The sequence below is a fragment of the Saccopteryx leptura genome, chromosome 1, assembly GCF_036850995.1.
Source record: "Saccopteryx leptura isolate mSacLep1 chromosome 1, mSacLep1_pri_phased_curated, whole genome shotgun sequence".
Classification (NCBI taxonomy): domain Eukaryota; kingdom Metazoa; phylum Chordata; class Mammalia; order Chiroptera; family Emballonuridae; genus Saccopteryx; species Saccopteryx leptura.
The window spans coordinates 187770774-187797233 of record NC_089503.1 but is presented as its reverse complement, the minus strand read 5'-3'; the positions used below and the strand labels follow the sequence as shown (position 1 = coordinate 187797233).

At 39.4% G+C, this 26460-nt stretch overlaps 1 protein-coding gene across 3 annotated transcripts in view; it reads left to right on the top strand.

The window, feature by feature from the left end:
* Window positions 1-470: 470 nt before the first annotated feature.
* Window positions 471-26460, top strand: part of PCNX2 (pecanex 2) — a 344351-nt gene continuing 318361 nt past the window's right edge. For all 3 annotated transcript variants that reach the window (XM_066383295.1, XM_066383286.1, XM_066383277.1), the window contains exon 1: window positions 471-823. In XM_066383295.1, the coding sequence (XP_066239392.1) occupies window positions 671-823 (153 nt within the window). In that variant the 5' untranslated portion in view covers window positions 471-670. The remainder of the gene's footprint in view (window positions 824-26460) is intronic.

Below are 26460 nucleotides of genomic sequence, written 5' to 3'. Positions count from 1 at the left end.
GGAGGAAGAGGAGGAGAAAAGGTCAGGGAGGAAGTGGGTGGCAATGGCATGGGTAGAGCTCAGCCCAGCAGAATGTCTGGCAGACGAATGAAGCTGATCAGTCAGTGTTCAGAAGAAATTGCCTTGAGTGACCTGTGACAGGATCTGAGTTATATAACTATTTTGGTGCAGGCAGCAAAACCAGAGCATGCCCAGTCTCCGGTTTATGCATGAAGACATCTTTGGTTTTGAAGCCTTTACTGCCCCCAAGTGGGAGGGGCGGAGGAGGAGGACGGAGCGAGCGGAGGCCAAAGAATAGAGAGAGGCCAGAGGGACTCACAAGTCCTTCACTGCCCAGGAAGGGCTGTGCCCAGAGGGAGCTGGCCCTGGGCGGGTCCTCTGGCGCATCCTCTGAGCGGCCACCGCGGAGCACCATGGGAAAATCCTTCCTCCCTAGGACATGGCGCCCACCTGCCCGGCGGCGGCGGCGGCGGCGGCGGCGGCGGCCGCCGGCCGGCTCCGACGCCGCGAATCGTGGATCCCGGCGGAAAAGCAGCTCGCGCTTCAATAGTGGGGCGGAGGGTGGCGGCCGGGGCGGGGGCGAGGGCGCCCCGCCGGCGCCCGGGTGTTAGAGCCAGGCGCCTGGGCAGCAGCGGGCAGCACGCGACCCCGACCCCGGGGCGCCGCCAGCATGGTGTCCCAGGTGCTGCAGCTGCTCCGACAGGGCGTGTGGGCCGCGCTCACAGGGGGCTGGTACCATGAGCCTGAGCACAGCAAGTTCACCAACAGCTGCCACCTCTACATGTGGCTGTTCCTGCTGCTGCTGCCCCTGGTCCTGCACCTGGTGAGTGAGAGGGTCTCAACCCTGGGGAGACGGGATGGAGGGAAGACGAGCAAGCTACCAAAGCCTGTGTGTCTTCCTAGTGATGGAAGGAGTTGGTGGTGATGGGGAAGGTCCTTAGAAATTCGGGATAAAGTGCAGGGAAAGGGGGATGGAGACTCGCTGGAGAAGAAATTGAAAGGACTTTGTGGGCTATGGAAATCATTAAGAATTGATGTTGGCTGTTAGGATGAGTCAGACTCTGCTTGTCACTGGGGAATGTGGAACCTGTTTTGTAGGTGAACAGCCCTGGGTCTCTTGGCTGGTTAGCATGGAGTAATGTTTGGTATTGTACATAATAGTCAAAAGACAAAATGTTAAAACCCATTTATTTCAGTTGTTGATTTTTTTCCTCATTCTCCTCTTCCTGTTTTGCATTGAGAAGGCAGGTTCAATTTTCAGTTACTCAACTTGCCATTTCCACATCACTATGTAAAGAAATCTGTAGAAAGATATAATAATGGGTAAATCTAATGTGGTTCGTGCTGAGCAGTGTTACATCACCTAGTTGGGGCTTGTCATTTTAGTAGGGTTACTGTAATAGAGTGCCACAGAGTAACTATTATATAGATGACCTTCTAAGGTAAATTAAATACACTTGATTAAAACCATGGTTAACCTTATTTGAAAAGTTGTTCAGGTAAGATGCTCCATTTGTTACTAAACTTTACGTGCCAAAAATCTAATTTGCTATGTATGGTGAAGATTTTATTCTGAAAACATAACTTGACCATGATCTCCACAGCAAAAATCAATGAGTCCACTGTTTGACGTTCTCTATGATTTGGCTCTTGTTTACTCTGTTTCTGGCAGTTTATCCAGAGTGTCCGAATTTTGGCTCTGAAGTCAAGCTTCTCAGTCAAATTTTGGATCCACCTCCTACCAGTTCTGTGACCTTGGGAAACTCACATACCCTGATTTTTTAAAAATGTAAATTGAGAAAAATAATACTATCAGATGGACAGGGTTATTTTGAGGCTTAAATGAGATACTGCATGTAAAGTCATCTGTTTGTCTGACTTGACCTGGGATTGTATTCAGATCTGTCTTAAATTTGTTTTTCTACTTATTAGCTGTTTGACTTGATAACCTTAGATTTTTCATTTTTTAAAGTAGATGTGATAATAACCATTTCATGGGAAAAATAAAATTTCATATAAAAAGCACTTAATATAAAGGCTTATCCATAAGGCCCTTTAATAATTTTAAGTTTCTTTCTTCTTCTGTGACCTTGTCCATCATTTTTGCTTAGCCCGTAGGTCCCATTGTTTTTTCTCTGCTTAAAGGGGCAGCATAGCAGAGTGATGAGGAACACAAGATTGGGTTCCAGCTTGGTTTTTCTGCCTCCTTATTGTATGAGTTTGAGCAGGCTTCAGTTTCTGGTTTGTAAAGCAAGGTTAATGGTACCTCTTATGGGGTACATATAATGGGGTTGATATGAGGCTTGAAGGAATTAATAAAAGTACTTCTCAAAGTACCTGGTGCATAAGGATGGCTGAATATGTGTTGGCCTTTTAAAATTTTTTTCTTCCTTTTTCTTCCCCATCATTCACTTGCCAAAAAAATCTCTCTATCCTTTAAAGCTCAATGGAGTGGCTATCTCTGTCTAGGCTTCTGTAATTCCATTCAGCTAGTATTAAGCTCTCTTCTCTCTTGCCCTTATACTGTCCTGGATTTCTTGTTAGTATTACAGAGTGCCTGGAATTCTGCCTGTTCCTTAATTGTTGAAACATGTATTTATATATGCTCCTGGATCATGCAATTTTTGAGGACGTAGATTTTGGTTCTGTTGATTCTCTTGGTTTTCCTTGCACTGAGCAGAGCATCCTGACCTCACATGTAATAAACTGGTGGTAGTAAAATCAACCTGCATCTCTTTCTATTCTAACTAGTGTTATATTGTCTGTATCACTACGTACTTTTAGTATTTCTTGATAATGACAGAAACATATATTTCATTTCTAATCTCTTCACAATAACCGCATTAATATTTAATATGTATTTCAGAAATGTTTTTTTCTACACATGAGCTTATTTTTACATAACTACTCTGCAGTTCTGTGATGTCCAAGCCTTTGACTTTTCCACTGTACTGTGCTCCCTGCCGTGGTACTCACTGTCTTTGCTAGGCACCACTTCATTTCTAAGTGCTATAATCATAATGATGTGGGAGAACCTGTCATGTGCTGGCATAGCACTAGACACATAGTTGCGCTTCATGCACTCTAGCTGTTCCTGTCACCCTTAGTATGTGACTCTTCTGTAGACACTTCCCCTATGGGTTCATAACTATTTTTTCCTTAGGTTTTCTATTACTTTGGCCACACCTCCTTTCCGCTCCCACTTCTAACATGTGAGATGCCTTTGTTTGAACAATGGAAAGGTGCGCTTTCCCAGCTCAGGACTTGGCGACTGGACTTCAGCCACCATGTGAGCCCCTCAGCTGGAGGCTGACCAGGGTGCAGCCCGCACAGCTATGCAGGGCAGGGCTGACCGCCCTATTGAACGCTGTTACTTTGTGGCACTGCTGGGTGAGGTGCTGTTCCTCCAAGGTGACCTCTCATCCTGGTCAGTCCTTGTGTTTATATTCAGTTTCTTCATAAGAAAGGCTTTTTCTGCTGTTGAGTGATATGGAGCACATGTTCCTTCTCTGAACTTGTTTTCCAGCCTGTCCACCTCTACAGACCTTATTTATTTTCACATTGAGGTACATGATCCTTTGCACTTTCTCACTTAAATGTCTGCACTTCTTCCTGCCTTACATTTCTCCTGCCCTCAGCAGCCTGGACCAGAGTGGGGTTTGTGGTGGAAGGGATGCAGCTCGGAGATGCTTCAAGGCATTCTTTCCTGTCCCCAGGCCTCCCCTAGAGATGCAGGCCTGGGCCTTTTACATTGGGCACATGCTACGCCCAGCAGATGGCTGTTGGACTGCATGTGCACAGGGTATAGCTCAAAGAGAGCTTTGCTTCCCCTGTGTAAATGCTTTTACTGAAATGTCTTCCATCCCCAGGGCATCCTTGGGCAGTCATCTTCTATCATCTCAAGTTAATACTGTCTGTCTTGGCTGACCCTTGGCACCGTTCTGCAAAATTCCTTCTGCATACCCTCAATCTCCTTCCACCTGGACATGTGGGCCCGCACCAGCCTCGTCCTGTGATGCGGCTGCTGGAGCACCCATCAACATAGTGCTTAAATTTGTTTTCTTTCTCCTCTAGTGTTGCAAGCTCATGGCATTTCTGGTGGGTAAATTTGTCTCCCCACCCACCTTCACTTCTCTTAGGGCTTTTGAGATTTCTCCCAGTTGTGACTAGTTCTATTTGGAAGAAGCTCTCCCCAGATATGCTGTTATCTTTACCAATTGTAACGTCTAATACCGTAATGCCCTTGGTGTTACTTCTTGTGTATGGAAGCTGATACTTTCCAGATGATTATGGTCTTCTGAGTTTAAGCACTTGGTCTCTCAGACAATGAATTTTAAACATTACCCAGTCTTATTCCCATTTGATTAACACTAAGTCTCTCCTACATCCTATGGGACAAAAAGAGTGTTAGTTTGTAATGTTATTCTGATTTTGTTCTTTTCTTCTGATGAATTTTTCCCCTTCAACTTATTATTATTTGTTGTAATTATGTAATAATAATAGCCAATTCTCAGTGGCATGGGTAACAGACTCAGGTGTTAGAGCACTGCATGAACTAAGTCACCTCATCCTCACAATACCCAGTTGCAATGCTTCCCTCTGTGCAGCTGATCAGACTGGCAGAAAGGTCAGTTAACATGCTAAACAATAATGGGCTGATTGTGACCTCCAGGGCCCGAGCAGGTGGAGTTCTTCCCCCTCAGCCAGAGCACCTTTAATACAGGTGAGTTCACGACATGGCATCTGTTTCCTGCACTTTGGCAGGAAGAGATATAAAAACGAAAACTACAAGACAGTACGTGATGACAAGTTTAACTCCCACCCACACTTGCCTCTAGTATCTCCCTCGAGAGGCAACCAGCACATGGGGTGTTATGTTGTGTGTTCTTCAGTGATATTTTTATACACATGGGACATTGGTGTGAAGGGTCCTAGCTTCAATGACAGAGCAGCCTCTTAGTCATCCAGCCTTTACAGCGTGCTCTGTAGAGGAGGTTTTTCTATCCTGGGTGAAGATGTGTGCAAGCCCTATGACTTCAGGTTACAAGTGATACAAGTCCTGCAGTTGCTTTAAAAGTAAACACTGGCTTGTTTCGGATATCAGAGTGTCCAGTTCCATATAGTAACCTAAGCTTCAGTTATCAGCCATCTCTCCGACAGGCTGGTGTCTGAGGGTGCAAAGACTTTGCCTACTGTCCTGCTCCCTCACACACTGGTTCACATTTTCATGCCTTGCGCTTTGACGAACAGGAAGTTTCTTTGCTGACTGGCCCAGTGGTATGCTGAATCTAGGCTCATGACCATGTTCCCAGCTGATTCTCTCTGCTGAGGTCCCTGGGCATGTCCTTCAGAGACCCTGTTCTCCCTGCCAGTGCTCTCTCACCTACCCTTCCTGGCTGAGGGTTGCTCTGTCCATATTCCTCTGGTCCTTCCACAGTTCCTTGGATAATTGTATCCACTCCAGCTTTCTTCTGCTCCAGCAGCCCATTTGGACATTATCTAAGGCACACTCCTGCAGACTCACACATGGCCCATGTGAACTCTCCCATGTTCTCTCGCCCCGCAGACTCTGGGAGGTCAGGCCGCACTCAACATTGCAGCATCTCCCTGGCCCCGCCCTCAGAGCACTTTAGCCAGTAGTCTCCAGTCTTCTAGCTCTTCTGGGAAAGGGTCAGAAACCAGCCTGCTGTGCTCCCCACTGCCACCCAAACGGCAGGGGACTCATATTAAGTCTCTGAGTGGCCTCACTAAAACCTTCCTCTCTTGACTCTTGGAGGGTAGAGAGACACGAGACTCACTGAAAACTAATGGTCCCATCTGAAAGTCTTCACAAGCCTCTCATTCTGGACTCTCTTCCATCCTCATTTTGGGAAAGGGAGTTTTAGCGTCATCTAACTCCTTTTTATACCTCAGTTAGAAGTTTCTGGATGTGTTTGTTCCAGGAGTTGCTTGGAATCTAATTTCTACCTTATCTTGACTCTTTGATCAACACTTCCAGTTGAATATTATGTTATATACACATGCAGTCTTTTATGTATGCATATCCTTGTTTTTCTAGTTTAGGATCATCCCAGAGATCATTTAGTAAAGAGTTACTTCATTATTATTTTTTTTGTGTATTTTATTTTTGAAGTGAGAAGTGGGGAAGCAGAGAGACAGACTCCTACATTTGCCTGACCGGGATCCACCTGGCAAGCCCACCAGGAGGCTATGCTCTGCCCATCTAGGGTATTGCTCCGTTGTAACCAGAGCCATTCTAGCACCTGAGGCAGAGGCCATGGAGCCATCCTCAGCGCCCAAGCCAACTTTGCTCCAGTGGAGTCTTGGCAGCAGAAGGGGAAGAGAGAGATAGAGAGGAAGGAGAGGGGAGAGGTGGAGAAGCAGATGGGCACTTCTCCTGTGTGCCCTGTTTGGGAATTGAACCTGGGACATTTATACACCGGGTCGACGCTCTACCACTGAGCCAACCGACCAGGGCCAAGAGTTACTTCATTATGTTTTATGTCTACACAGTATTCCACTGTATGAGTAAAGGCTAACTTTTTGACCCATCTCCTATGAAGGATATTTAGGTTTTCAGGTGACTTTTAAACTGCGCTAATTTGTGCTGATGTAACAGTTAAGCTGAAGATTCCTTTTGCTTTATCAAGTTATTTTTTATACATTGTCAGTGGAGGTTGGGTATGGCCAGCAAGTATTCCTGCTCATTGTAGGCCTGTAGGTATCCAGGCTGATAGAACCTCCATTTTGAGGTGGCTAGGGGCTCTGCTCCCATCATCCTCACCCATGACCTTGCCAGTCACAATGGTGGAGGGAGGGAGGGAGAGCGGGAAGGTCATGACTAGCTTCTGAAGATCCTGCCTGGAAGTGGCAAATACCTCTTGCACTCAGACCTCTTTTTCAGGGCAAGTCACATGGTCACACCTAACTCCAAAGGGGGAGGAAAGTGTAGTTCTACTATGTGCCCAGGAAAAATGGGGCATATTTGTTGGACAGTACTTATGTCTACTGACAACAGACTCAGTGACCAGTGTTCTGCAGGGTATTGGAGAAACAACAGGCAAAAGATAGATTGGTGTCTCTCCTAATGAAGATAGCTAATTATGATAAACAGATATAAATAATTACAACAATGATTATTGCTATTACAGAGGAAATAGGAGGTGCTCTATTGTATGAATGGGAGACCCCATCCTGGCCTTGCTGTTTAGGGAAGGCTTCCCAAAGGAGATCTGAGGAATGACTAGGAGTTAGCCAGGCAGTGACGGGCAGACCAGGAGGAGTTTGAACCAAATTCCCAGTATAGTGAGACACACTGAGGGGTTCTTTTATTTGTCATGTTTGAAGTATGGTAGTACTTTTCTTATCCCAATTTTTATTTTTGGAAATTTTAGTCTACAAAAAGTAACAAAAATAGTCTAATAAATGCCTTTTTCTTAGATTCTCCAATTCTTAGCATTTTGCCATATTTGCTTCATTGCTCTACATATTTATACATTTTTTTAAAAAAAATTTGCTGTGTTATTTCAGAATAAGTTATATATAATACATTAAGACACTTTCTTCCTTCAAGCTACCACTTAAAGAAAAGGGCATTCTCCCGCATAATTACCACACACGCACAAATGGTCAGTGCTGTTGTCGAATTGAGCAATTTCCAATCTCTTTTATCTCAAGACGAATTACTAATTACTAAAATTCTGCAGCACTCCAAAAATATATTTTTTGCCGATCTGTTAAAAAAGGTATATTTTTATTCATTCATACCAGATAGCTATTGTTGTGTTTGACTGTTGTTATTTTTTTATTTGATAAGCTAAGAGAAAAAAGGTCAGTGCCCCTGACTAAATAGTAAGGCATGGCATATTTTAAAAATACTTGTGGCACACCGGTTGAAAGTTGTTGGTCTAATGTATAGTTTCCATTCAAATTTCCCCAGTCATCCCAGTAATATTCTACATAGTTCAGGTTTCTTGCTTTGTTTTTCAGGATTCAAGATTTGGTGAAGAATCATTCATTGCTTTTAGTTGTCTCTAATTGTCCCTTATTCTGGAACGAGTTTATCAAGTCTTTCATTTTCTTTTGTGATACTGAAAGTTTTTTTTTAACACAATGTTCCTTAATATGATTTTTTTGGATTGTTTCCTTAAAATTTGATGTGTGATTATGCATTTTTTGGGAGGGGGTATCAATATCACCTAAGCAATGTGTCCTTATTGTGCAACAAACACATAACAGGCACATCATATCATCCCCTACCCCACTCTGTTGTTGGTGCTATTAAGTTTGGTCATTGGTGAAGGCAGAGAAACCCATTTTCCCCTTTGTATTTAATAAGTAAGCTGTGAGGAAAATCTGGAGACTTTACATACTATTGTATCCTCCCAAACTTTCAATAAGTGGTTGTAGCATAAATTGATGATGATTCTTGCCTAAATGATTATTGCAATGGTGTTGTAAAATAGTGATTTTCTATTTATTGGTATCCTTCTATAAAGAAACCTTTTCTTTCCCCCTGTCCACATAGTTTTGCTGTGCTTGTTAGTATAGCTTCATGGATTCATTTCTTTTTCTCCTCTTAAAACATGTTTATTTTAAAGATTAAAAAAATATTATAAGTTCCTAGTCACATAGTATAATTGGCAGTCTTTGAAGGTATAGATTCAATTTTTAGATTAAATTTACTAGGGTGGCATTAGTCAATAAGATCATATAGGTTTCAGTTGTACATTTCTATGGATATGATCTATTTTGATTTATGTTCACCAAATCATAGGTTCATTTTTAAAAATGCAGTGGTTATAATCTATTCCTATTATCATTCTTTTTAATGTTCAAACTACCTAAAGTTTGGCAAGTGGAAACTTCTTCAAGGTTCTGAGGTTTTTGGATATATCACCATCAGGTTTTGGGCACTTTCTTGCTTTCTGGCCCATCAAGGTAGTCCAGGCTTAGCTTGGACTTTCCCTACACAGCCTGGAAAAATCAGTCATTTCTCTAAGGAGCTTTATATTTTTGGTGAGAAATGGCATGGGGGAGTCTGTTGTTTATATTGCTTCAGGGTTGTCTTTGCTTCTAGGTCCTTTCAGTAGACAGAGTTGAAGGAGCTTAAACACCAATGCATCCAGCCATCCACCCATCCGCCCGCCCACCCACTCAGCCATCTGTCCACCCACCCACCCATTCATCCACCCACCCACCCATCCAGCCAGCCAGGCAGCCAGCCAGCCAGCGATCCACCCATCCACCCATCCATCCATACACCCACCCATCCACCCATCCGCCCGCCCACCCACCCATTCATCCACCCACTCACCCATCCATCCATCCATCCAGCCATCCATCCAGCCAGCCAGCCAGCGTCCACCCATCCACCCATCCATCCACACACCCATCCATCCACCCATCCACCCATCCACCCACCCTCCCACCCATCCATCCATCCATCCATCCATCCATCCATCCATCCATCCATCCATCGTGGGTTTATTTTGTAACCTTTAATCTGATCCAAATCAAAGAATTCTTTTTCACTTTCATCCGTTCCACATTTCTGTCTCCTTTTTCCTACGGTGGGAACTCTGATTCCTAGGACTATTACTGTTAAAGTTCTAAAATTACACAAGAATTACTAGTACTTCCATACCACTATCAAAACAAAATATTTTATTCAAGTTCAAGAATGCTTTACCATTATTTTAAGAATACACCAATAATGTGCTATGAGAGTATTGTGTTCTAAAGTTACTTGGATTAATTCTTTTTATAAAAAATTGTGTTGAGACATAATCGACACATAACATTACATTAGTTTCAGGTAAACAATATAATGATTTGACATTTGTATAGGATTAATCATTTTTATTTTTTATTTGTCTTTGTGGTTATATAATCAATTTAATATATGGTTAGTTTCATCTGTGTGTATATAATTCTAGTTTTTTACTTTATTCTTGATGATTTAATATTTTTTGAGATATAAACCATTAACATCATTCAAAAAATACAATAAAATGTTATGCTGTTTTACTGTATCAAAAAAATTCTCTGGCTGCTTGGTGGAAAGCAAGTAGAGAAAGCAGGAATACAAGTGGGAGGTTCAGAGATTATTTTAGGAGTTCAGCCAGGAGATGGTGGTGGCAGTAAAGATGGAGAAATGTGAGTATATTTTGGTAAGATGTAGTGATAAGTTCATTTTGGGAGTGGAGGAGTGAGTGTGAGAGAGGAATCAAGGGAGGGTGATACTGACTGTCTAGCATGAGCAGCAGGTGACTGGAGTGCCATTGTCTGAGATGGGAAAGGGGAGGAGAGGGCGTTTGGCAGGAAGGGATGAGAAACTGAACACCTAATTTGAGACAAGTTAGTTTGGAGTTTACTTTTAAGTATCAAAGTTGAGTAGACAGTTGAATAGAGGAGTGGGAAGCCCAAAGGAATGATCTAAGCTCTCATTCATATTAGAGATATGAGTATGAAAATCTTCAATATAGAGATATTACCATACTTGTCACCAAGGACTGAGTGGCAGCTCCTAGGGATAATGTGTAGAAAGAGAGAAGAGGACTTAATTGGTGAGGTCCCAAAAGCTCTATACTCCAGCGCAGGACAATGGAGTGTAAATGAGGCAAAGGAAAAGCCAGGAGAGCAGGGCGTCTTAAGAGGTGAGCATATAGAGAAGTGAGCCACAGGACTTACCAGGGTGATCACCTCATAAATTGCATAAATGTCTAATTGCTATGTCATAGACCTAAAAGTAATGTAATATTGTAGTAATTTATTATAGCAGACATGCTATAATAAAAACATTTTTAAAAATTATTTTTAAAAGTGAGCAATTCTGTTTAGTACTACTGAGAATTGTATTGACTTTTTGTCTTTAGAGACATTGACAAGAATGTTTGAAGTGGCATGATGGGGATTAGAAGCTCAATTAATTGCTGGGGGTTCCAAAGACAGTGGGAGGTGAAAAAGTGAAGACAGCTGGTAAAGACTGTTCTATCATGTAGGGAACAAAGAGATGGCATGATATTTGGGGAGAGATTTGGATTCAAGAGAGGCTCGTCATTCCCTAACTACGCAGGACTTGTGGGCGGGAATGTCATTTAATTCCTCCTTGGTCCCTGGTATGGGGCCTTGTACACAGTAGATAATCAAATCACTCTTTTTATTATTGTAATCTAAACAGTTAAGGGAAGATACAGTTTTAGTAGTAATGTAACAGTCTGTGGTTGGGCTCATTCAGGTATACTCACCACACTGTTATGGCCAGGGTCCAGATCATTAAAAATGAAGCTTGAAAACCAAGATATCCCTGCTAGTATTGGATGGTCTTTTTTTTTTTTTTTTTTTTTTTTTTTTTTTTTTTAATTTATTTTTAGAGAGGAGAGAGAGAGAGAGGAGAGAGAGAGACAGAGAGAGAGAAGGGGGAGGAGCTGGAAGCATCAACTCCCATATGTGCCTTGACCAGGCAAAGCCCAGGCTTTCGAACCGGCGACCTCAGCACTTCCAGGTCGACACTTTATCCACTGCGCCGCCACAGGTCAGGCTGGATGGTCTTAAAATTAAAATTGTTGTTGTTTCCAAGATAACCTTTGTTATATTATTTATATGGCAATTCCATATTTCTTTTTGGCATTTATAATAATAGTTTTTCCCTATCATGGGAAACTTGGACTTAAGATCATTGGATCAAACAAAAAATGATTTTGCCTCATTTATAGATATGCTTGATCTTAAATATAGAAAACAAATATAGAAGTTTTAGACTGTGAGGGACTTTAAGAATTTTCTATATTGGATTATCAAAATATTTTAGTTCCTTTCTCCAAATCTTTACCATCTTAAAAGAAAATTAAGAGAAATAGTACTTATTTCCCATGGATCTTTCTCATCCTTTGATAACTTACTCTTGCTTTCGAGAGTATAACTAGATACTTAATTAACAAGAAGGAATAAAAAATCTGAGTATAAGAAAATCAGTGAAACAAATATTTTGCCAAGACAACTATTGTTTGGCTTATTTATTAATTATTTTTTCTTATGTATCAACACTTCCAATAATCTATGCAGGCAATGAAAACATTTGCTCCATCTTAATACATCATATCTGAATTTCTTATTCTGCAATTTTGATAAATGATGTATAGATAATGATGATGATGGTGATAAGAAGTAACACTAATGTTTGGGTGCTTATTATGTATCAGAAAATGTACTAAAAATGAACAATTCTTTAAGAACTATTATTATCATTTCACAGAAGAAACAGACCTAGAAAGGCTTAATAACTTTTCCAAGGTTGTAAACTTCTTAAATTGAGATCATTTTAATACATGTAGACATATATTACTAGTTTATGAATATTTACTTATTCCCCAATATTTTGAGCAGCTGTTTGCTGGGTACCAGGCTGGGTGTTGAAAATATAACACAGAATAAGACAAACCTGATTCTGTCTTCCTGAGAATTACCATATTTACTTGGCTCCTATGAATAATTATGAACCAATCAAGAGAAGTAGAAACACTCTGAGAAGTGACCTAAATATACAATTGACACAGAAATAAAAATACATACATACATACATATATAAGAAACACGTGAATGATTATTTTACTAATAAACCAAGAAGTACATGTTAAAATAATGTGGTTTCGGCCTGTCTCAGTAGCCAAGATTTAAAAGAGAATACCAATGTGCTTTAAATATAGAGCCATTAAAAATCCAGAGGAGTATATATGTACAAGATGAGTCACTGAAGCACTGTTTGTTGTAGCAGAAGACTAGAAACAGGTGCTCATTGAAAAGGAACTGGTTGGATGAATGCTGGTACATCCACTAGCAGAGTGCTCTCCAGTTGTTAAAAAGGAAACAAGAAAATTGACTGCTATAGAGTGAGCTCCAAGACACATCATAATTAAAATACCAAAGCTAAGTGATAAAGAGAAAATATTAAAAGCTTCTAGGGAAAAAAAGTCTATCACCTACAAAGGAGCCCCCATAAGGATGACATCAAACTTTCCAACAGACACACTTGAGGGCAGAAGGGAATGGCAAGAAATATTCAAAGTAATGCAGAACAAGAGCCTATAACCAAGACTACTTTATCCAGCAAGGCTATTGTTTAAAATTGAAGGAGAAATAAAAAGCTTTCCAGACTAAAAAAAAAAACTCAAGGAATTCACTACAACCAAACTAGTGCTGAAAGAAATACTAAGGGGCCTGTTGTAAACAGATCAAAGAGGAAAAAGAATATAGCAAAAGAGGAATACAGTTTGAAAGAATAAAATGGCAATAAACAACTACATATCAATAATAACAAATGTAAATGGATTAAATGATCCAATCAAAAGATGTAGAGTAGCTGCGTGGATAAGAAAACAGGACCCATACATATGCTGTCTACAAGAGACACACCTCAAAACAAAAGATACACATAACTGAAGGTAAAAGGATGGAAAAAATATTTCATGCAAATGGAAATGAAAAAAAAGGTGGGGTAGCAATACTTATATCAGACAAAATGGACTTTAAAACAAAGGCTATAGTAAGAGATAAAAAGGTCACTACATAATGATAAAGGGAGCAATCCAACAGGAAGATATAACCATTATAAATATCTATGCACCTAATATAGGAGCACCTAAATATATAAAGCAGACTTTGATGGATATAAAGGGCGAGATCAACAGCAATACTGTAATAGTAGGAGATTTCAATACCCCACTAACATCACTAGATAGATCCTCAAGAAAGAAAATTAACTAAGAAACAGCAGACTTAAAGGTCACACTAGATCAACTGGATTTAATAGATATCTTCAGAACCTTTCACCCTAAAGCAGCAGAATATACATTCTTTTCAAGTGCTCATGGTACATTTTCTAGGATAGACCACATGTTAGGGCACAAAAGCAGTCTCAACAAATTTAAGAAGATTGAAATCATATCAAGCATTTTCTCTGATCACAATGGCATGAAACTAGAAATCAACCACAACAGAAAAACTGAAAAATACTCAAACACTTGGAAACTAAATAGCATGTTATTAAATAATGAAATACTATTTAAATAAAAATAATGGCACCCTGGCCAGTTAGCTCAGTTGGTTACCGTTAGAATGTTGATCTGAAGCACAGAGGTTGCCAGATGACTGCTTTCTCAGAAAGAGTTTCCTTGACCACTTGCCCCCATCCCTCAGTTGAGTTAGGCACACCTCAGGTGATCAGAATTATTGCACTTGCTACTCTATCTTGTATTTGTCTACTCAGCTATCTCTTCTTTGAACTCTGTGCATATAGGGACTTTTGTAACTCTATGTTTGGTATACAGCTAGTGCTCGACTTATGACCACGATTGGTTCCGACAGACTGGTCATAATACGATTTGGTCGCATGTTGAGTAGGCTATATGTACAGTGCTGTGAAATGATGTTATAAAAATCTTTAAGTCATATTTTATCATAATTTCCTTTCATTATTATATATCATAATTTTATTTTTTCATTTTATGCCATTTGTATCATCTCTACACCATTTTGTTTTTTATTTTTACATTCATCAGGTTTAAGTAAAACACTGTATTGCCAGTACAACTGGTTTAATATTTGCAAAACATACAAAATGACAAAATACAGGTGCATACAAAAATACAAAATACAGGTGTAAAAAATACCATAGGAGCATTTTACAGTGACGTCACGGAAATGGCGCCGTGAGCAGCACGACCGACAGATCTCCCCAAAATCACAACAAATTTATCAACTAGAAACAGGAAAATTTATCCTCGGAGCATTCCGGAGTTCCACACAAACTGAAAGCGAAAGGACTGTTATCATTTGAATCTGAGAGACGAGGGTGTGGAGGAAGCTACTGCAGGGACGTTCATTCAAGCCGCGAGGAAGTGCGCCTGTGGTGAGTCAGCCCACACTCGGGAGCCGCGAGCAGCCGCCGCGAGCAGCCGCCGCGAGCAGCCGCCGGCGCGCGCCCGGTTCGATCGCAGAGCGAGCACCGCCCACACTCCAGAGTGGCGAGCAGCCGCTGGCGCGCCCGGTCCAGTTGCAGAGCGAGCACCGCTAACGTTCCCAGCGGCCCGCGCACTGCGAGTGAGAGTCGCCAGCCACCGGTGCCCGGAGCACCCCATTCGCGCGTGTACCCTGGGCATTCCACGCGCCCAGAGCGCCCTGCTGGCCCGCACACCCAGGGTGCCCCATCATCCTGCGCCCGGTGCGCCCCAGCCGCCAGCAGCGGGGGGAGCGGGAGAGGCCCCAGGGCGGTATTCCCTACTTGGGAGATTCTCTCCGCAGGCGGGGCACCACCCAGCCATTCAAGCTAACAATCAAGCATTGGGGGAGGGGCGAGCGCAGGCAGCCTGAAATACCTTTGGGAGCACAGCTGCGACCCAATCACTGAAATTAGCTTAAGCCGTGAAATCTGCGCACCCTCGGTTCTAATTGATAAGATCTCTCTCAGTTCAGTGACCCAAGACAAGAGGCGTGATATTTTTTAGTGCCTCTCGCTAAAGGGGCGGGGGCAACTTCTGATTGATAGAGCCTCCATATTCAGGGATAAACGCGAACAAGAAGGACTTGGCAGATAATAAGATCTATACTACACTAGTCGCAAGCAGAGACTAGTGCCTCTTCTTCCCAGCCGAAACAGGCTACAAAGTGTGGAAAGCCTGGGTTGAGAGGTCCAACTGAATGCTAGGCGCTGAACAGTCACCTTGACAACAATTGACTCCCACCCCCGCCTGATTACACTGGAGGCCCTGACTGCCAGAGCCTTTCCCAAAGCCTTGCACTGAGTGGGGATAGAGTGGGGATTTCCCAGCTCTTTGAGCCTCTTACTCCCCAGGCAGAAGCAGTTGCAGCCTTATAGCTGGATCACCAGGCTGCTAATTCAGGAAGGGGGGACTAGGAGAGAGAATCCAGGAAAGCAAACTCTCTCATCGTTGGACCCTGCAAACACCAACAAGCCTTGACTACCAGCAAGACTAAAGCCAATTATATGACATTGCCATAGAATCCCATCAACTGCAACTCCCTACCTAAGTGTGACACAGGGGCAGAGCCTGGGGTAGAGTCACCGACCAGGAAGAGGGAGAGAAAAGAAAAAGGAAGAAGTTAACATCTCAAAATCAAGAAAAATCCACAGACTTTACAACTTGTTCCACTAATTTTTTTTTGTTGTTGTTGTTGTTTGTTTCTTCTATCTTACTGCCTTTATTTCCTCCACCTCGGTCCTTCTATTCTCTGCCCATCTTATGCTTCCCTTTTCTTGAACTACACTACCCATAAGTGTTACATTTTATTTCTCTTTTTCATCCTCACCCTCCTTTAAGGTTATACTCCAAAACACTTAACTCTCACTCTCTCCTCTTTTATTTTATTTTGTTTTGCTTTATCTTGTTTTTTTCTCTTCCTTTTTTATTTCTTCCTTCGTTTTTCTCTTTTTCTTATTTTTTCCTTTCTATTCGTTTTTTCTTTTCTCGTTTTACTTTCATCCCATTTAATCTTCAATCACGAACAAATTAGTTAATTTGGGACTCAAGGCTTTTTTTGGCTTTATTTTTCTTTTCCGCTTTTGTTTTTGCTTTTTTTCTTGTTTGTTTATTTTTGTGGCATTTTGGGTCCTCCCAACCCAAGGTCTCCATTGTATTTAGTCTTCGCTCCACTTAATACAACAGATTTTTACTTATCATTTTTATTTTTTTCTTCTTTATTATTCTTTTTTTTGTCCTTTTTTCTGGTTCCCTCTTATCCCTCTCATTATATCTCTTAGTTGACCATCACTCACAAGCAAATCATCTTCTGCTTGTCTAAGATTTTCTTCTTCTTTTTTTTTTTTTTGTTGCATTTAGTAGGTCCCTACTCCCCTTTTTTTGCCCCTTGAACCCTTCACCCCAAATCAGGCCCTCCATTATAGGCATGATATTTCCCTGAGGAGGGGAGAGGAGGGAAAGAGAAGAAAGAAAAAAAGGGGGAAATAATAAATTATTACTTTTTTTTTTGTGGGGTATTTTACCTTTTTTTTTTTTTTTTTTTTTTTTTACTTTTTACTCTTTATTAATTCTAATTAGTGCTATCAACAAGACCACCCTCAGATGCCAATAAGAAAGAGGAAATCGAATATTATGGATACAAAAGAAAGAGAGGTAACACAAATAGATGTGGAAAAATCTATGGAGAAAAGACTTAACATATTGGAAGCCTTGGAGCTAAATGACAGAGAATTTAAAATAGAAATCTTAAAAATACTCAGAGATATACAAGAAAACACAGAAAGGCAATATAGGGAGATCAGAAAACAACTCAATGAACCCAAAGAATATATTACCAAGGAAATTGAAACTATAAAAACAAATCAAACAGAAATGAAAAACTCAATTCACGAGCTGAAAAACGAGGTAACAAGCTTAGCTAGCAGAACAGCCCAGATTGAAGATAGGATTAGTGAAATAGAAGACAAACAACTTGAGGCACAACAGAGAGAAGAAGAAAGAGACTCAAAAATAATAAAAAACGAGAAAGCCCTACAGGAATTGTCTGACTCCATCAGAAAGAATAACATAAGAATAATAGGTATATCAGAGGGAGAAGAGAAAGAAAATGGAATGGAGAATATACTCAAACAAATAATAGACGAGAACTTCCCAAGCCTGTGGAAAGAACTAAAGCCTCAAATTCAAGAAGCAAACAGAACACCGAGTTTTCTTAACCCCAACAAACCCACTCCAAGGCACATCATAATAAAGATGACACAAACCAATGACAAAGAAAAAATTCTCAAGGCAGCCAGGGAAAAGAAGAGTACAACATATAAAGGAAGGCCTATTAGATTATCATCAGATTTCTCAGCAGAAACTCTACAAGCTAGAAGAGAGTGGACCCCAATATTTAAAGCCCTGAAAGAGAGGAACTTTCAGCCACGAATACTATACCCATCAAAGCTATCCTTCAAGTGTGAAGGAGATATAAAAACATTCACAAATTCAGAAAAGATGAGAGAATTTATCAACAGAAAGCCCCCACTCCAGGAAATACTAAAGGGGGTTTTCCAACCAGATTCAAAGAACAAAAGAAAACAACACCACAAGTAACAGCTCCACCAAGAACACAATAAAACCAAACTTAAACTGTGACAACAAAGGAAAAAAAGGGGGGAGAGGATGGAGATTAACAGTAGCAAAGGACGATGAAGTGCAGAAATACTTATAAGATAGGGTACTACAATGAATATGGTAGATACCCTTTTCATTACTTAATGGTAACCACCCTAGAAAAAACCACCACAAAAACACTTGACTTAAAAAAGGTAGCAACAGAGGAAAGAAGTATGGAACACAAACAAACAAAAACAAATGATAGAAAAACAAAAAAAGAAGAATCAAACTAGATACAAAACTAACAGAAAGCAATTTATAAAATGGCAGTAGGGAACCCACAAGTGTCAATAATTACACTAAATGTAAATGGATTAAACTTACCAATAAAAAGACACAGAGTAGCAGAATGGATTAAAAAAGAAAATCCAACTATATGCTGCCTACAAGAAACACATCTAAGCAACAAGGATAAAAACAAATTCAAAGTGAAAGGCTGGAAAACAATACTCCAAGCAAACAACACCCAAAAAAAAGCAGGTGTAGCAATACTCATATCTGATAATGCTGACAACAAGATAAAAAAAGTACTCAGAGACAAAAATGGTCATTTCATAATGATTAAGGGGACACTGAATCAAGAAGACATAACAGTCCTTAATATATATGCACCAAACCAAGGAGCACCAAAATATATAAGACAACTACTTATTGACCTTAAACAAAAACTAACAAAAATACAGTCATACTTGGAGACCTCAATACTCCGCTGACGGTTCTAGATCGGTCATCCAAACAGAGAATCAATAAAGAGATAGTGGCCTTAAACGAAATACTAGAACACCTGGATATGATAGACATCTACAGGACACTTCATCCCAAAGCGACAGAGTATACATTTTTCTCTAGTGTACATGGAACATTCTCAAGAATTGACCATATGTTGGACCACAAAGACAATATCAGCAAATTTAGAAAAATTGAAATTGTACCAAGCATATTTTCTGACATAAAGCCTTGAAACTAGAATTCAACTGCAAAAAAGAGGGGGAAAAACCCACAAAAATGTGGAAACTAAACAACATACTTCTAAAAAATGAATGGGTCAAAGAAGAAATAAGCGCAGAGATCAAAAGATATATACAGACAAATGAAAATGAAAATACGACATATCAGAATCTCTGGGATGCAGCAAAAGCAGTAATAAGAGGAAAGTTCATATCACTTCAGGCCTATATGAACAAACAAGAGAGAGCCGAAGTAAACCACTTAACTTCACACCTTAAGGAACTAGAAAAAGAAGAACAAAGACAACCCAAAACCAGCCGAAGAAAGGATATAATAAAAATCAGAGCAGAAATAAATGAAATAGAGAACAGAAAAACTATAGAAAAAATCAATAAAACAAGGAGCTGGTTCTTTGAAAAGATCAACAAAATTGACGAACCCTTGGCAAGACTCACCAAGGAAAAAAGGCACAGGACTCAAATAAATAAAATCCAAAATGAAAGAGGAGAGATCACCACAGACACCATAGATATACAAAGAATTATTGTAGAATACTATGAAAAATTATATGCCACCAAATACAACAATCTAGAAGAAATGGATAAATTCCTAGAACAATACAACCTTCCTAGACTGAGTCATGAAGAAGCAGAAAGCCTAAACAGACCAATCAGCAGGGAGGAAATAGAAAAAACTATTAAAAACCTCCCCAAAAATAAAAGTCCAGGCCCAGACGGTTATACTAGTGAATTCTATCAAACATTCAAAGAAGACTTGGTTCCTATTCTACTCAAAGTCTTCCAAAAAATTGAAGAAGAAACAATACTTCCAAACACATTTTATGAGGCCAACATAACCCTCATACCGAAACCTGGCAAGGATGACACAAAGAAAGAAAACTACAGACCAATAACTCTAATGAATACAGATGCTAAAATTCTAAACAAAATACTGGCAAACCGAATACAACAACATATTAAAAAAATAATACATCATGATCAAGTGGGATTTATCCCAGAATCTCAAGGATGGTTCAACATGCGCAAAACGGTTAATGTAATACACCATATCAACAAAACAAAGAACAAAAACCACATGATCTTATCAATAGATGCAGAAAAGGCTTTTGATAAAATACAACACAATTTTATGTTTAAGACTCTCAACAAAATGGGTATAGAAGGAAAATATTTCAACATGATAAAGGCCATATATGATAAACCATCAGCCAACATCATTTTAAACGGCATAAAACTGAGGACTTTCTACCTTAAATCAGGAACAAGACAGGGTTGTCCACTCTCTCCACTCTTATTTAACGTGGTGCTAGAAGTTCTGGCCAGAGCAGTCAGACAAGACAAAGAAATAAAAGGCATCCATATCGGAAAAGAAGAAGTAAAGGTATCACTTTTTGCTGATGATATGATCCTATACATCGAAAACCCGACGGACTCCACAAAAAGATTATTAGAAACAATAAACCAATACAGTAAGGTCGCAGGATACAAAATTAACATACAGAAGTCCATAGCCTTTCTCTATGCCAACAATGAAATATTAGAAAACGAACTCAAAAAAATAATCCCCTTCACGATTGCAACAAAAAAAATAAAATACCTAGGAATAAACATAACAAAGAATGTAAAGGACCTATATAATGAAAATTACAAAGCATTGTTAAGGGAAATCGAAAAAGATACAATGAGATGGAAGAATATTCCTTGTTCTTGGATAGGAAGAATAAATATAATCAAAATGGCCATATTACCCAAAGCAATATACAAATTTAATGCAATTCCCATCAAAATCCCTATGAGATTTTTTAAAGAAATGGAACAAAAAATCATCAGATTTATATGGAACTATAAAAAACCCCGAATAGCCAAAACAATCCTAAGGAAAAAGAATGAAGCTGGGGGCATTACAATACCTGACTTTAAACTATATTATAGGGCCACGATAATCAAAACAGCATGGTATTGGCAGAAAAATAGACACTCAGACCAATGGAACAGAATAGAAAGCCCAGAAATAAAACCACATATATATGGTCAAATAATCTTTGATAAAGGGGCCAACAACACACAATGGAGAAAAGAAAGCCTCTTCAACAAATGGTGTTGGGAAAACTGGAAAGCCACATGCAAAAGAATGAAACTCGACTACAGCCTGTCCCCATGTACTAAAATTAATTAAAAATGGATCAAAGACCTAAATATAAGACCTGAAACAATAAAGTACATAGAAGAAGACATAGGTACTAAACTCATGGACCTGGGTTTTAAAGAACATTTTATGAACTTGACTCCAATGGCAAGAGAAGTGAAGGCAAAGATAAATGAATGGGACTACATCAGAATAAAAAGTTTTTGCTCAGCAAGAGAAACTGATATCAAAATAAACAGACAGCCAACTAAATGGGAAATGATATTTTCAAACAACAGCTCAGATAAGGGCCTAATATCCAAAATTTACAAAGAACTCATAAAACTCAACAACAAACAAACAAACAATCCAATAAAAAAATGGGAAGAGGACATGAATAGACACTTCTCCCAGGAAGAGATACAAATGGCCAACAGATATATGAAAAGATGCTCAGCTTCATTAGTTATTAGGGAAATGCAAATCAAAACTACAATGAGATACCACCTCACCCCTGTTAGATTAGCCATTATCAACAAGACGGGTAATAGCAAATGTTGGAGGGGCTGTGGAGAAAAAGGAACCCTCATTCACTGTTGGTGGGACTGTAAAGTAGTACAACCATTATGGAGGAAAGTATGGTGGTTCCTCAAAAAACTGCAAATAGAACTACCTTATGACCCAGCAATCCCTCTACTGGGTATATACCCCAAAACCTCAGAAACATTGATACGTGAAGACACATGTGGCCCCATGTTCATTGCAGCACTGTTCACAGTGGCCAAGACATGGAAACAACCAAAAAGCCCTTCAATAGAAGACTGGATAAAGAAGATGTGGCACATATACACTATGGAATACTACTCAGCCATAAGAAAGGATGACATCAGATCATTTACAGCAAAATGGTGGGATCTTGATAACATTATAAGGAGTGAAATAAGTAAATCAGAAAAAAACAAGAACTACATGATTCCATACATTGGTGGAACATAAAAATGAGACTAAGAGACATGGACAAGAGTGTGGTGGTTACCAGAGGTGGAGGGAGGGAGGACAGGGGGAGAGTTAGGGGGAGGGGGAGGGGCACAGAGAACTAGATAGAGGATGGCGAACGACAATCTGACTTTGGGCGAGGGGTATGCAACATAATCTAATGACAAAATAACCTAGACATGTTTTCTTTGAATATATGTACCCTGATTTATTAATGTCATCCCATTACCATTAATAAAAATTCATTTAAAAAAAAATACCATAGGAAACATTTTCCCAATTGCAAAACATATCAAAATATATAAACATGTATGAAACATTTTATTGGCCAGCACTGTCATACGCCCAACTGGGCAATGCTTGCGCTGCCAGACGCGGAACAGTCATGGCTAGCGATTGTGGTCGTAAAGTCAAATGGTTGTAAGTTGCATAGGTCGTAAGTCTATCAATACTTGTACTCACATACACACTTACTGACTAAGCAGTGGTTTTTAGGGTGTGTGGGGTCAAGTCTTTGCCTCCTCTGGGGATATTGGGCAATGTCTGGAGACATTAGGTTGTCACTCTAGAGAGGTTGATTTTGTATAGAGTCCAGAGATGCTACTAAACATCCTGTGGTGCAGAGGACAGGCTCCAACAGAGAATTAATTATCCACCCCAAGATATCAGTAGTGCTGAGGTTTAGAAATTCTAGGCTAAAAGAATGTGGGTGCTCATGATATAATATCAATGAGCAATGTCCATGACTCTCATGGCCTTTGCTGCACCTTGATCATACCTACTCATGTGTACATAAGAAGGCACAATGGTTCTAGATTTGGGATACTGACAATATTTGGATTCATCTCAATGAGTTTATCACAGTCATAATAGCATTTTTTCTTTTTATATAATTTTAAAAATTTAATGGGTGACATTGATCAATAAGAGTACATAGGTTTCAAGTAAATGCTATTTTATTTATTTATTTATTTTCATGATTTTAATTTGTGTTTACATAGATTCAAGTGTCCCACCGAATATATCTCCCCCACATCCCTTTATCTCCTTCTACCCCCATTCCCCCTCCCCCCAATGCATTCCCCTTCCCTCCAGGATTTGCTGTCCTGCTCTTTATAACGCTGTATTATGTATATATATCTAATTTTATTAATCTTTCCCTTCTCTGATCCCATCTTCTCTTCTACTTTCCCTCTGACCGCTTTACCTCTGGTCCCTTTGATCCCACCTTTGCCTCTGTTCCATTGCTCAATTCACATTGTTCATTGGATTCCTCAAATGAGTGAGGTCATATGATATTTTTCTTTCTCTGCCTGGCTTATTTCAGTTAGCATAATGGTTTCCAGGCCCATCCATGTTATCGCAAAAGGTAAGATTTCCTTCTTCCTCATGGCTGTGTAGTATTCCATTGTGTATATGTACCACTGCTTTTAATCCACTCGTCCACTGACAGACACTTGGGCTGTTTCCAGATCTTGGCTATTGTAAACAATGCTGCAAAAAACATGGGGGTGCATTTCTTCTTTTGAATCAGTGATTTGGTATTCATAGGATATATTCCTAGAAGTGGGATGGATAGCTGGGTCAAAGGTCAGTTCGATTTTTAATTTTTTGAGGAATCTCCATACTGTTTTCCACAGTGGCTGCACCAGTCTGCATTCCCATCAGCAGTGCAGGAGGGTTCCCTTTTCTCGACATCCTCGCCAGCACTTATAATGTGTTGTTTCCTTAAATGAGCGCCATTCTGACTGGTGTGAGGTGGTATCTCATTATAGTTTTAATTTGCATTTTTCTAATGATTAGTGATGTATAGCATTTTTTCATATGCCTATTGTCCATGTGTATGTCCTCTTTGGAGAAGTGTCTGCTCATTTCTTTTGCCCATTTTTTGATTGGATTGTTTATCTTCCTGGTATTGAGTTTTACAAGTACTTTATAAATTTTGCTTATTAACCCCTTATCAGATGTATTGGCGAATATATTCTCCCATTGTGTGGGTTGTCTTTTTATTTTTTTAATGGTGTCTTTTGCTGTACAAAAGCTTTTTAGTTTTATATAATTCCACTTGTTCATCCTGTCCTTTATTTCACTTGCCCGTGCAGATAATTCAGCAAAAATATTGCTAAGAAAGATGTTGGAGAGTTTACTACCTATGTTTTCTTCCAAGATGTTTATAGTTTCACAGCTTACATTTAAGTCTTTTATCCATTTTGAGTTTACTTTGGGAATGGTGTAAGTTGGTGATCCAGTTTCTTTTTTTTGCAAGTATCCATCCAATTTTCCCAACTCCATTTGTTAAAGAAATGTCTTTACTCCATTGTATGCACTTACCTACTTTGTCAAATACCAATTGTCCATATAGGTGTTGTTTTATTTCTGGGTTCTCTGTTCTGTTCCATTGATTTGTATGCCCGTTCTTATGCCAGTACCAAGCTGTTTTGAGTATGATGGCCTTGTAGTATAACTTGATATCAGAAGGTATGATACCCCCTACTTTATTCTTCTTTTTCAGGATTGCTGAGGCTGTTTATGTTCTTTTTTGGTTCCATATAAATTTTTGAAATATTTGTTCTATATCTTTGAAGTATGTCATTGGTATTTTAATAGGAATTGCATTGAATTTATAGATTGCTTTGGGTAATAGAGACATTTTAATGATGTTTATTCTTCCTATCCATGAACACAGTATATGCTTCCACTTGTTTGTATCTTCCTTCTTTTCCTTTAACAATGTTTATTAATTCTCTGAGTACAAGTCTTTAACCTCTTGTTAAATTTACTCCTAGGTACTTTATTTTTTTTTTATTGCAATAGTAAAGGGGATTGTTTTCTTAATTTCTCTTTCAGACTGTTCACTGTTGGTGTACAAAAATGCCACTGATTTCTGAATACTGATTTTATATCCTGCCACCTTGCTGAATTTATTTCTCAGGTCCAGTAGTTTTTTGACTGAGACTTTAGGGTTTCTATGTACAGTATCATATAATCAGCAAATAATGATAGTTTTACTTCTTCCTTTCCAATTTGGATGCCTTTTATCCCTTCTTCTTGTCTGAATGCTGTGGCTAAGACTTCCAGGACTATGTTGAATAAGAGTGGTGAAAGGGGGCACCCCTGACTTGTTCCTGATCTTAAGGGGGTTTCTTTTAAATTTTGCCCATTGATTATGATGTTGGCTTTGATTATGATGAGGTATGTTCTCGTTACTCCCACCTTGCTTAGAGTTTTGATCATGAATGGGTCCTGGATTTTATCAAATGCTTTTTCTGCATCTATTGATATTATCATGTGATTTTTATCCTTTTGTTTCTGTGTTGAATCACATTGATTTGCGGATATTGTACCAGCCTTGTCTCCCTAGAATAAATCCCACCTGATCATGATGTATGATTTTTTTTTATGTATTGCTAGATCCAGTTTGCTAATATTTTGTTGAGAATTTTAGCATCTAAGTTCATCAGGGATATTGGTCTATAGTTTTTTTTTTATGTAGTGCAGGGGTTGGGAACCTTTTTGGCTGAGAGAGCCATGAATGCCACATATTTTAAAATGTAATTCCATGAGAGCCATACAACACCCTGTGTACCTTATGCATTATCCAAAAAAAATTGGTGTTGTCTCAGAGGACAGATGTGATTGGCTCCAGCCACCCACAACCATGAACATGAGCAGTAGGAAATGAATGAATTGTAATATATGACAATGTTTTATATTTTTAACATTATTTTTTTTTATTAAAGATTTATCTGCAAGCCAGATGCAGCCATCAAAAGAGCCACATCTCGCTCGCGAGCCATAGGTTCCCGACCCCTGATGTAATGTCTTTGCCTGGTTTTGGAATCAGTATTATTTTTGCCTCATAAACGGAGCTTGGAAGTCTTCCTTCCTCTTGAATTTTTTGAAATAGTTTGATAAGGATAGGAGTTAGTTTTTTGTTGAATATTTGGTAATATTCGCCAATGAAGCCATCTGGCCCAGGACTTTTGTTTGTTGGGAGTTTTTTGATAACTGTTTCAGACTGATTTGATGAAATCGGTATGTTTAGGTTTTCTGGTTCTTTTATATCCATTTTTGAAAGATTATATGCTTTGAGGAATTTGTCCATTTCGCCTAGGTTGTCTAATTTTATGACATACAGTTCTTCATAGTATTTTCTTAAAATCCTTTGTATTTCTGCTGTGTCAGTTGTTACTTCTCCTCTCTCATTTCTAAT